This window comes from Rhinopithecus roxellana, chromosome 12 (genome assembly GCF_007565055.1).
Source record: "Rhinopithecus roxellana isolate Shanxi Qingling chromosome 12, ASM756505v1, whole genome shotgun sequence".
In the NCBI taxonomy this organism is placed as follows: Eukaryota; Metazoa; Chordata; class Mammalia; order Primates; family Cercopithecidae; genus Rhinopithecus; species Rhinopithecus roxellana.
This window is the reverse complement of record NC_044560.1, coordinates 50,207,098-50,220,529: the sequence shown is the minus strand read 5'-3', so window position 1 is coordinate 50,220,529 and position 13,432 is coordinate 50,207,098. Positions and strand designations below refer to the sequence as shown.

The 13,432-nt window shown below is 35.3% G+C and overlaps 1 protein-coding gene across 4 annotated transcripts in view; it reads right to left on the bottom strand.

The window, feature by feature from the left end:
• MYSM1 (Myb like, SWIRM and MPN domains 1) overlaps nucleotides 1-13,432 on the bottom strand; it is a 43,172-nt gene that overhangs the window by 17,379 nt on the left and 12,361 nt on the right. For all 4 annotated transcript variants that reach the window (XM_010365742.2, XM_030912581.1, XM_030912580.1 and 1 more), the window contains 5 exons: nucleotides 12,128-12,226; nucleotides 9,057-9,817; nucleotides 4,436-4,566; nucleotides 2,971-3,074; nucleotides 1,370-1,447 (listed from right to left, as the gene is read on the bottom strand). In XM_010365742.2, the coding sequence (XP_010364044.2) occupies nucleotides 1,370-1,447; nucleotides 2,971-3,074; nucleotides 4,436-4,566; nucleotides 9,057-9,817; nucleotides 12,128-12,226 (1,173 nt within the window). The remainder of the gene's footprint in view (nucleotides 1-1,369; nucleotides 1,448-2,970; nucleotides 3,075-4,435; nucleotides 4,567-9,056; nucleotides 9,818-12,127; nucleotides 12,227-13,432) is intronic.

Here is a 13,432-nt window from a genome sequence, read left to right as displayed (position 1 = left end):
CAATCAAAGGTACCAGTCACCCAGGTTCAAAAACCTCAGAATCACCTGAGTCTTTCATTTCCCATTTATACTTACCATATTCTACTGTGTTGAGTTTTCTTTCACAACTGAGAGACAGTGCAGAGTAATGATTAAGAACAGATTCTGTATCTAGAATGTCTGGCCCAGTTATTTACTAGCTTGGTGACCCTAGGCAAATTCTAAAGCTTTCATGCTTCAGCTACCTCATCTTTAAAAATGGGAACAACAAAAGTAATAATAAAAAGTAAACAATAATACCACTATCATGGTATTATTTTGAAGATTGGGTTAATGTTTATAGAATACTGACAGTGTCTGACACATATGAAGCCCTTTATGAGTGTTTATAAAATAAAGTAAATCTCTATTTATTCCATTTCTATGATCAACCTTACATCCTAGTCCAAATGAACTACACACCTTTTCCAGAATATATCTAGTATTTTCCCATGTCTCCAGCTTTGTTCCCTCAGCCTAAAGTGTTTTCATCTCCATTTTGAGATTCTTCTGCAGATCCTTCAGATCAGATTATACCCCACATACTCTATGAAACCTGCCCTGATCACACCCTTTGGGAGAAACTTATAATTCTTGGGACCAACCCTATTGAACTTACCATAGGTTTTGTCTTTCCTATTAGAAATACAAGCCCCTTATAGGAAGGATAATTAGTAATTACTGTGCCTAGAATAGTACTCAGGTGAGAAATTGGGGACAGGAAATGCGGAGGAGGAAAGACAGACAACTCAAGTTTGTGGAGCACCTTGTGCACACAAGGCTTACTGAATACCTAGTATTAGGACCTTTATATAGTCTACCTCATTTCTTTCTGACAACAATCCTTTGAGGGAGGTATTATTATTACTCACAATTCGTAAGTTAAAAAAGCATGAGATTCTGTGAGGTTAAGTAGTTGCTCAAAGTAACAAAGCCAGTATGTACACATTCACACATTCTATCCACTCTACTGCACTAGCTGTTATAATGCTTAGAACAATATTTTAATTGGTATATCAGAACCTCTTCCAATAAATGTTTAATGAAACGAATTGGGCATACCAACTTCTTGACACTCTTGAGTTAGAGACAAGAATACAGAGACAGAGAACCAAAGTTCTGAAATGAGTTAAACTCCTAGTTAACTGTACCACCAATGCCTTCTACTTTGGTGTTTACTGGTGACTTCCAGACAAATTAACATGAGAATGAAGGCATACATGTTAATGTATGAAACAAGTACAATACATATGACATTAAGATGTATAAATATATATTTATTTATATATATAAATTTATATATATAAAAAACCAGTTTTCATCGATGAGCCATTTGAAAGGTCAAAGTTACCTCAAACGTTTGTCCTTCTAAGTCCTTTGCGTCACACCAGTTTCCCCATGGGTCTCGGACTCTACGTCGCCTTGTACGCTGCGATGAGATTAAAGTAAAGCAAAAGGTAGCAACATTAATATGGAGAAATCACAGCACATTAACACACAAAATGAAAACAATAATTATCTAAAAGTCAATTAATCTATCAATTTAAATAGTGTAATCTCTGGCTATGCCTGACTAAATTTTATTAATTTATGTTCAGTAGTTAGCACTCTGGTTACAAATATAATAAATCAGTGATGGCGAGGTAAGGGCAGGAGCACCAGTACCAGGTGGGCAGGGTGTGGGCCGGGTGTTGGCAGCAGAGGGCTATTTGAAAAATAAAATCAGTAATGATTTTCTATATTTTGCTAGCATTTCTTCTTAACTTTTATATTTCCTTTCATCATGTAGGAGCTAAAACACTATGACAAATTTTTTTTTTTTTTTTTTGAGACAGAGTCTCACTCTGTCACCCAGGCTGGAGTGCAGCTGTGTGATCTCGGCTCACCGCAGCCTCCACCTCCCAGGTTTGAGTGATTCTCCTGCCTCAGACTCCCGAGTAGGAACAAAAATATTTTTAAGATCAAAAAGAACCACCAAGAAAATGGCTTCCTTTTCAACCACTTCTGGTAGAAAATCTGCAAGAACACGCAGCAAGAGGTGTAATATTGAAAACTAGAAGCAAAATAATTCTATCTCCAGCTTTAGAAAGGAGATGGCCTAGTTGATCATATAATGAAAAATTACAAGGTTGGGCTGGGCATGGTGGCTCACGCCCGTAATCCCAGAACTTTGGGAGGCTGAGGCAGTTGGATCACGAGGTCAGGAGATAGAGACCATCCTGGCTAACACGGTGAAACCCCGTCTCTACTAAAAATACAAAAAATTAGCTGGGGCGTGGTGGCGGGCGCCTGTAGTCCCAGCTACTCGGGAGGCTGAGGCAGGAGAATGGCATGAACTCAGGAGGCAGAGCTTGCAGTGAGCCGAGATCACACCACTGCACTCCAGCCTGGGCGACAGAGCCAGACGCCGTCTCAAAAAAAAAAAAAAAGAGTGTTGGATCACATTTTTATCTGTTTTTTCTCACAAGATGTTTCTTTTTCTCCTAGCAGGTCACTTTATTTTTCAAGTATGATTTACAAATTTTAAAATACTATAAAACTGACTCCAAGAATTAAAAAAAAAGGCTAGTTATTCCAAAAAGGTGATTCTTAAGGTTAAGAATTTTAAAAGAAGAAAAATAAATGAGAGGAAAAAAAAACTAAACTATATACTTTTAAAAGACACATTAGATTTATAAATTAAAACAAAGCATCCCAAGACCACTTTAGGAAAACATGCTTCTGCATCAAGTTTGCTAGCACGTTTTAAGGGTTTTTAGGTTTGTTTCTGCCTTAGAAAGCAACATGAAATTGAATGAAACAAAGAAAAGCAAATGCTAAGGTGAAATACAAGAGGAAACATGTTTTTCTACTAAATGGCCATTTATTAAACAGCTCAAGAGAAGTAGGTAAACCGCACTAAATAGAGTAAGCAGCAATGTGGAGAGATCACTGAGAGAGATGACTGCTTACCATAGACTGCAGACGCTGGGCAAGTTGGTATGCTTCTACTGCATCTTTTCTGTCTCTGATTCGTACTTTGTCAACTGTTTGTGGCCTATTATACACAGCCTGTTCTATTGGAATTCAGGAAAGACAAAACCATCTATTATTTTGTGAAACTCATTTGTTAATTAGAAAGACACATGTACACTGACTATAGTGGAGCTTCTATGACTCTTATTTCACAATCATATATTTGATGTGCTACTGAGCAGCCCTCAAATTAAAAGTAATGCTGTTATAAGAATATCTCAATAACATGGAATATTTAGAAAATGGGTAATTTGTTTTTTTTACTAACTTTGGCAGTCCAATACAGAAAACATGATTTCATTTTTCTTTTGGTGGCTGAGGAAGCAAAAATCCTTTAGTTTTCCTGAAAAGCTAGTCTCAATATTCAAGGCTTTGGGAAAGCAAAGACACTAAAATGAAGGACAGATTCCAGGCCAAATTAAATTCTATCTAGCTCAATATAAAAGAAAATCGTATCTGACAGAAAATTTTCTGATTAGTGGTCTCACTTCCATAGACAAACACAGAATATATTCTTCTTAAACCATGGGTTACAAGGTTTTATGTACCTTATAACTTTGTAGCTGTGAATGGTTGTGTCATGTTAATTCAAGAAAAGAGTAGAGGTCAGGCACGGTGGTTCACACCTGTGATCCCAGCACTTTGGGAGGCTGAGGCAGGTGAATCACGACGTCAGGAGTTCGAGACCAGCCTGGCCAATATGGTGAAACCCCATCTCTACTAATAATACAAAAATTAGCCAGGCGTGGCGGCGCACGCCTGTAGTCCCAGTTACCCTGGAGACTGAATCAAAAGAATCACTTGAACCCAGGAGGTGGAGGTTGCAGTGAGCAGAGATTGCACCACTGCACTCCAGCCTGGGCAACAGAGCAACACTCTGTCTCAAACAAACAAAAAAAGAGTAGAATATATTTTAAAATATGTATATTCATTAACTTTCAATTTCAAAAAACTAAGGTACAAGAAATTGTCTTCCATGAAAATTATTTTGATGCTTTTATTACATTTAAGTGTAGAGGCTCACAAATTATTTCCTTTTTTTAAACTTTGCTAGGCAGCATTTCCAGCATGAATACAGTATTTGCAAATTAAATGGGCTATTATTAGACTTTTCATAAAATAATTTTACTTTTATCTGCTAAAGAACTGTATTCTTAAATTATTTCTATTACTTAGATTGAATATTTTAGCTTTAAAATTACACTCTCAATTTTCATTGTAGGTCAAATGAAAGCACAGTTTAACCAACAGTAAAATCTTAGTAAAACATTTATTTCATAATGTTAAAGCATCTCTGAATTCTATATACCTAGAACTACTTGAATTCTAACCATCACAGAAATGAATAGGTGCTGTAAGGATAAAAAATATCAAGTAAAAGATGTTGGGTTTTTATTTTTACCACATCCAAAATTGATTGCTCCTATCAATTCGAGGTATGTATGAATCCGTCCAATACAATTAACATCCCCACAGTTCTTCAGGCCAGGACGTACTGAGGTCTTATTTAAGTATTTCGGTTTGCATATCTCCCTAATTAAGAGATGGAAGTACAATTATTTCGGATAAATAAAAACGTGAAAAAAGATTTCTGGGGAAAAGTTTAAATATTGAAATATCTTTTTACATTTTAACCCCTTTCAATGTATAAATGTGTAACAAATACAATACTAATACATAATACCCGTGTACTTTTTTCTGAAATAAAATATCCTTAAATAATACAATAACTTATTAGTGTGATTTTTTACAAGCAATATTTCTTCCCCAATGTTAAATTCATAGATTCCAGTTATCCCAGGACCTTGAAGTCAGAAATTTATTTATGTACAGTTACAAACTGAATCTTTAAATACAAAGAGCATTTTGATAATATATAGAAAAGATTTAGTATTAGATGTTTCCAATTTGTAATACATTACTTAGGTTCATCTACTCTTATTTTGCTTAACAGTGTCTTTCAATTATCAGCTATCTTATAAATGTTTAAACGTTTTATATTTGTTTTTAATTATGATGACAACAAATATTAAGTGCTTACTCTCAGTGGAAAACAGAAACAGACACTATAAGGGATTCCAAAGCGGAATCAAAAAACTCCCAAAGATTATGAAAGAAACAAGAGGTTTATATAATAAAACATGTATTTATTGAATATACTTAATGTACCTTGCTAGATGGTACAATATAAAATTAGAGTAATAAAAAACTTAGTAGAAACGAATTACTGAGTGCTTATGCCAGATTACTGTGCTGAGTTACACATCCTTAATCTTTACTACTACACAAGGTAGATTTTATTAATATTATTCTCAGTTTGGAAATAAGGAAACAAGAGGGTCCGAGTAAAGCACTTACTTAAGGAAGGGAAAGAATCAGGATTCAAGTATAGATACTATAAATTTAGGTATTCAGATATCTCATATAACATGGGTATTTCTCATGTGATCATTATTTTATTCCATAAATATATTGTTCTAAGCACTAGAGATACACAGATAAACAATGTAAAATTTCTAACCTTACAGATCTTACATTCTAAAGGGAGGGACTGTCAATAATCAATGAACAATATATACTACACTTTCAGGTAGCAACAGGGCTAAGTAAGAAGGTCAAGGGGACAGACTGGGACAAACAGGCATAGACTACTTTAGATAGATAGGGTGTTTAGGGTAGGCCTCACTAAGCAGAATAGAGGGTAAAATTAATTTGTGATGTGGGAGTGTATCACAACTTCATAGAAACGTTGAGATTTCAGTGTGTCTTGCAAGAAAAGGAAACAAAATTGTACAAATGAAGGCAATAAAGCAGGCAAGAGTATGGCTACCAAGAAACCAAAGGAGTCTGAAAAACACTAGACTGAGCTAACTGAAGACTACTCAAAGTAAAAGGCTTTAAACAGAACTCAGTAATCTAGCAGTGCTGAACAAATGGTAAGGACTCTAAAAATATCTGTTCATGGAATAATGATGGTTCATATGTTCAATCTTTTCCCCCTAACAAATAAGAGTACCTTCTATATTCTGAGCATCGTTTAAGAACTAGATTCAACAACAAACAAAACAGATAAGTATCTGCCCTCATGTTGCCTGCATTATCATGGGGGCTGAGGGGAGAAGAGACAGTACACAAATAAAAATGTAATATTTTTGGTAGTAATAAGTTCTATGAAGAAAATAAAATACAGAGCAAGAGAATGAAACGGAGGAGATATGTGAGATATTTTAGATAAGCCTCTAATTTCCCTTGCCCACACTTCAACGAGACAAGAAAGCAACACTTGCCAAAATATGGGGGAAGAACATCCAAGGCAGAGTGAAAAGTCAGGGTCAAGGCCAGGAGATGGAAGTGTGAAAATAATGAGTCAAGACTGCAGACTCCAACATCCCCTTTACCTAGTGTGACCTGGAACAAGTTTTTTTATCCTCTGTGAACCTCATTTTTCTTATCTATAAAGTGAGAACGAGGTTGTCAAAAAGATTGGAGATGATTTAAATATAGTACATGGTATTCGGGAGGCATTCAGTAATGGTACTGGTTACTATTTTAATAAAAATATTCCCCTAAGCAGGGAATCAACTACATCTGCTTTTATGAAAAGGATCTTCATCTATAAACAAATCTGGCAGGCTTCTTCTTATTTTAAAACTTTAACTCTTCTATTTTTTTTTAAACACCACCTCCAGTGCCTAACCACTCACTCTCTTCTATTTCTAGAACAAATGTGAGTTCCTGTTCAAAACATTTTTTGCTTTCACAATGTTCTGCTAAATAACCATAATGAAGCAGCAATACCTAACCAGTTTCATGAACCAAGGCAAAAGACTTAGGAAACTACTGCCATATAATTTATAGTACCTATATAAATTAATCTGCCTCATTTGGAATTCAAAATTCAAAGTAACAAATATAGAATTTGATTAAAGTAACAAGAATACAGTGATCATTCATATGGACATTTTTAAGAGACAGGATCTTGCTCCATTGCCCAGGCTAGTGTACACTGGCATGATCCCAGCTCAATGCAGCCTCGAACTCCTGGGCTCAAGTGATTCTTCTGCTTCAGCCTCCTGAGTAGCTAGGACTACAGGCACACAACACCACGCCTAAGTTTTTTAAAACTTTTTGTAGAGACAGGGTCTTGCTATGTTGCCCAAACTAGTCTCGAACTCCTGGCCTCAAGTAATCCTCCTGTCTCAGCCTCCAAAAGTACGTGGATGAAAGTTGTGAGTCACTGCTTCTGGCCAATGTGGACATTTTTGAGTTAGTTATTATTTCAAGGTCCTTAAATTTTGGCCATTTGCCCTCTTATTTCCAAAAACAAAAGTAGATGCCAATAGAAATCTAATTTAACTAGTCTTTGTCAATAGTGTGAATTAGGCCATGTAAAATAAAAGAGTGATTTACAGACACATGAAGACTGAAGTCCTTCATGTGTCAATAACTGGTTGTATAATCAAAGGCAGGTCCCTAAACCTCTCCTGATCTCAGAATCATTCTCTAGCAAATAAACATAATACCATCTGCATATTTTACAGAATTGTTTCAAAAAATCAAGTAAGATGATGTAGGAAAAAGCTCTTTAAAAACTGTAAAGCACTACGTAAAGTCAGGAGTTGTTCCTTACAAGTATTCTTTATACTATGATGCCACACTGACCCACATGTTGTACTTTCAGCACCTCCACCATCTGTAAGATAACTAAGAGTCAAGAAAAAGAACAAACCTCCTCCTTTTAGAACACAGCCCTCTTTAAACACCAAAGACTTATATTGTGTGGGTAAAATGAAGGTTACTGATTTATTATAGCAAGCTGTTCTCCTTTGGTAACCCTTCTAGGTTACAGCAGAAACTTACTGCAGTAGGACAGGAAGGCTTTTGATACAAAAGAGAACAAGGGACAAAGCAGAATCCCTGCTCAAGGAACTAGGAAGCCCTCTGTAAAGATGGCCCTATACAATCTGATAGCTTCTGAAACAGTATTAGCAATTATGATTTTTTTTTTTTTGAGATGAAGTCTCGCTCTGTCGCCCAGGCTGGAGTGCAGTGGCACGATCTTGGCTCACTGTAACCTCTGCCTCCCAGGTTCAAGAGATTCTCCTGTCTCAGCATCCTGAGTAACTGGGATTACAGGCACCTGCCACGATGCCCGGCATACATACATATATATATATATATATATATATATATATATATATATATATATATATATATATATATATATTTTTTTTTTTTTTTTTTAGAAGAGACAGGGTTTCACCATGTTAGCCAGGCTGGTCTCAAACTCCTGACCTCAAGTGATCTGCCTACCTCAGCCTCCCAAACTGCTGGGATTACGGGAATGAGCCACCGTGCCCAGCCAGCAATTATAAATGTTTAATGATGGTTTAATTAAGCTATTTTTAAAAATTCAAATTAGGCTAATAAGGTGGGAAATTTTGGGGTTTGTTCCCTACCCCTCATTAAATAATTCAAATAAATAGTACTGACAATTTAGAGAATAAGCTTCAACTATCAGAAAACTGTATCCTGATACAGCTGGATGAAGAAATTAATAGCACATTATTGCCACCAGTTCAAAGTTAAAAGCACTTAAGATCACTATTTAGGAGAAATGTTTCTGCAATCTGGCCACATTTAATACTATTGCTGTCATCAAACTTTTCTTTTTTTGTACTCAAAGCACATGATAAACCTGAAAGAATTATTTCCCTTTTCCCATGCAGTGGTGTTCTCTCTATATCTTCCTAACACTGTCCTAGGAGACTGCTTCAAAAAGCAATCATCTATCCCTTTTATTCCAGGCCCACAATCTAATGAATAGGCAAAAAGATGGGTTATAAGAGTTATAGGTGATAATGTTTACCAAAGCTTTTTGTTCATTACGAGAAATCTTAAATCTTCCCTACTGTAGTGATCTCTAGATTTACTAGCAAAATTCTAAATTTTGTATAGGCCTAATTAAAATACTTCAGAATATCAGGTTTTAAAACAACATATAAAATGTAATTCTTTCTTACCATTGATCCAAAATGTAATTTCTAATTTTCAAATAGCGTTCTGGTGTTTTAGCTTGGCGCCCCTCAAAAAACTCAGGAATTGCTTGTTTTTCTTCTTCTTGAATGATACTTCTATCTATTTCTATTTCCTGTTCTGGTGGCTTAAGCTCTTCTTCCTCATGGCTTTCCTCTACCATTTGGCAAGAAGAATGAAAAAGCATTCCATTATCATTCAAATCTTTCTGAATTTCACAAGGCTCTGGAGAAGGCAACTGCCTGGCATCAACTATTATTCCCCTTCCATCTTGCTTGTTGCAGTTTTTAATCAATTCATTAAATTTCTGGTCATTTAATTCGATTGACTGTTTGTCACTGTTGCTCTGTTTCTCAGTCCACAGTGTAATTTCTGAGCTTGAAAGTGTTTCATTTTGCTTTTCATTTTGAAGAGAGTCCCTGGAAGGCTTGGAAAAGAGAGCTTCCTGGCTGTCAGAAGCAATAAATTCTTGATTGGTTTCATGCATTTTACTATTAGGAAAGTCTAACAAGAGATCACTGCTAGAATTATTTTGGGGTGCTTGAGAAGACAACTCGTCCGCCTCATCTGTGATGTCTACTTCTTCATCATCAGATAACTTTTCAATTTTTACAGCATTCAAATTGGGATCAGCACGTCCCCTTAAACATGATGGTGTCCATGCCTTTGTCCCTTTATCTTCATTTTTAACTTGAAGATTATGGCCGTTCTTCTGATTGGGTGTTTCTTTCTCCAGACCGCATTTGACCTTATTAAATATCAAAATAAAATCCCCATAATATTAAGATTTAAAAATTTAATCACTGGCACACACACTAAAAGGATAAATACAACGGCCGGGCGCGGTGGCTCAAGCCTGTAATCCCAGCACTTTGGGAGGCCGAGACGGGCGGATCACGAGGTCAGGAGATCGAGACCATCCTGGCTAACACGGTGAAACCCCGTCTCTACTAAAAAATACAAAAAAAAAACTAGCCGGGCGAGGTGGCGGCGCCTGTAGTCCCAGCTACTCGGGAGGCTGAGGCAGGAGAATGGCGTAAACCCGGGAGGTGGAGCTTGCAGTGAGCTGAGATCCGGCCACTGCACTCCAGCCCGAACGACAGAGCGAGACTCCGTCTCAAAAAAAAAAAAAAAAAAAAAAAAAAAAAAAAAAAAGGATAAATACAGTGTTATTAAACTGAGTACGTGTAAATGGTACATTATACCTTTAATGTGCTTTTCTTTAAAGGGTTTACAACTGCATTTTAGACAAGATCGGGTGTATTCAGGGTGGTATGACTGGAGACTATAACTGCATTTCAAATGTAAAGGATCACCATTTAAAATTTCTATAACTATATAACTAATTCATGGGTCTGGTGATTTGTATTAATCAAATAATCATGACCTATATTTAACTACTACTTATTTTTCAATATTAAGTTGAAAAAAGCAGCCTGGCTCAGATCAACCATATGGAATAAACCAACTATCATACTAAGGTATTGTACAATATATTGAAATATTTTTAAAGGCTTATTTCTCAGAATATCTGATACCATAGCTGATTGTTTCTTACAATGCTAAAATAATCCTTAATCTGACATCTTCACTGAGTACATTAAAACTACCTTTCATTTAAACAAGGGACAACACAAACAAACTGTCTTTTGCAGGCTTATTTAATGAGCTTATAATATAGAGATGATATTTTAATGTGATACTTGAAAAAAAAAGAGAGATTATATTTTAAGCCATAAAATTATCTCCCATACCTGCTATTACAGATATAAATATCTGGTAATGTAACAACAACAAAAAAAGATAATGAAAGTGAATGAGCAAATATAACATGAAATAAAATCCTTACATACAAAGTTTTTACAAAGTCTTATAAATGACTAACATACATAAGGGATATGACAGCTCTCAGAAAGTGGTTATTTATAGATCCTGTAGCGCAACGGAATTCCAGGATTAAATATTTGAGGTTAACTGGCTTATTATGTAGAGAATAAAAGGGTAGCAGGAGGGAAAAAGAGATTTGGACATATTGCCTGAAACAGCTTTTCACATCCCTGCTGTTTAAGTATCCTGTCTATAATTTTAAAAATTCAGATGAAATTTTGCACTGATTTCATAATACACTAATCCCTGTTACAACATGAAAAATGTATCCTTCTACCCCAGGTCTTTGAGTGAAACTGGCACTCCAAGATACACAGCATGTATCTTGGAAGCCTAAGAGTAAGAATAACCAAGTTAAGCTTTATTCTGTTCTGAGGTATTAACTAAACCTTGGTGAGCTGCCTTGAAAATGCTTCTGTCTCGTTGAAAAATGGAGCATACAATCGATGTATGATGAATCCATTCCATTAGTTACCACCTATGTCTAGATAACACTGAAACAAATCTTATATACGGGGTAGAACTCATTATCTACATGAAAAGATAATATCAAATTTCACTCAAGACACTCACCAATTTTATATAATTATGTTCCTAGGCTTCAAAGAGGATATATTAAAAACATAAATATCAAAACGACATGGTTGCATATAGCACAAATTACTTGAAACATTAAGGAACCAGATCACAAACCTTTCTTAACACTGCAGTTTATTAAAGTTTCAGACAATTCTTCATAACAACTGTAAAAATTTCATTGCTATTTAACAGATTTTAGAATCAGGATAGCATTTACCTCCTCTAAGCTCTAATAATTCCTAAGTTTCTACAATGCAAATATTTCAAAAGGAAAAGTTATTTTCTAGAGGAAACATTAAGATCTCTAAGGTTTTCTCTTTGAAATACAATTTGCTTTATAGGATATTTTTGAGCAATTACTATTTTGTCCATTTAACTTTATAAAATTAAATAGAGTAACGTTATCTATTTAATGGCAATACTCAAAACACTGAGATATGTTCTGAGGTTTTGTATAGTACTATGTGGGTATAAAATACTTTTAAAACTTTTAACAGTAAGACCTTAATGCCTGAATGAAAGAAATACTTCTGCTTACTTTGTTTTTTCTAAATATTATCATTATTAACTAGGATATTGATATTCTGCTTACCTTATTTTTAAAATACTGTCGTGCATAGCTCTTCACTTGTAAAACAGTGCGGCTTCCAATTAGCTTTGAAATTTTGGTCCATCTTCGGCCAAATTTAGCCTGTATTATTAAAATTGAAAAAAAATTGCTTTTGATTTACTTATGAATAGTCCAAGCACCTACCACATTAAAAAATAAAAATTAAAAAACATACATCTTTATTTTCTGAAGCACATAATAAAGTCTTCTATATAGACTATGCTCTTAAAATCAAAGCCTACATTCTTCTTTTGGAATCTGAACTACTGAAAACTGATGGAAATGATTTAGAAACTACTTTTTAAAAAGAACACCTATCTAAATGAAGATATCACCTAACTGTATGAATTCATATTATAAGTTATGATGTTCCAAATCTAAAATAACTTTTTAAAATAAATAAGTGCCTGAAAGGGGGATAGGTTACATTTTCCATTTATATGATCGACTGAACATGTTCTGTGCTAATTTCAACACTTTTTTTTTAACCCAGATTCCCTATTTTGCAATATCCATTAGGTGTCTTGCAGCAGATTTTACTCTGTCAGGTATCACAGTGAACTGACCTAAAAGACTAAATCACAAATGAGGAAGTCCTGCAACAAATGTCTTCTTTGTTAAGATGCTATAAGCCCCAAAGTTCTAATTACCCGTTTCATTACTCATCAGAGTTTCTCTTGCATATGTATATGTTGCACACATTAATAAATTCTGGTTTTCCCTGTTAATGTCTTTGTCGGTTTTTATTTCATTTTTGAGACAGGGTCTCACTCTGTTGCCCAGGCTGAGTGCAGTGGTGTGATCACGACTCATGCAGCCTCAACCTCCTGGGCTTAAGCAATCCTCCCACCTCAGCCTTTCCAGTAGCTGGGACTACAGGTATGCACCACCTTGCCTGGCTAATTTTTTATTTTTTGTAGAGATGGGGTCTCACTATGTTGCCTACCCTCCAACTAATATCTTCTGACACCTCCCACACCTTGGTGTCAAAGGCTGTGTACCTCGTAACACTGAAGCTGCGGAGGGAAAAAAACAAGAATGTGAGGGAGCTCCTGAGTGTTCTCAAGTACAGAAAGCAACACATAATTTGACAGCTAAAAGGGATTGTTGGGTATCAAGTCTAACTATAATTTAATACGTAAAGCCTCTTTGCTATATCCCCAACTTAAGATATTCTCTACTTCCTAAGGTAGCTCAATAATTCTAAATTTTTAGAATTCTTAAAACTATGAAAAACAAAAAACTAGCCACAACTTAGGAAAGTTGACCCTAGGGTCAGATTTACAG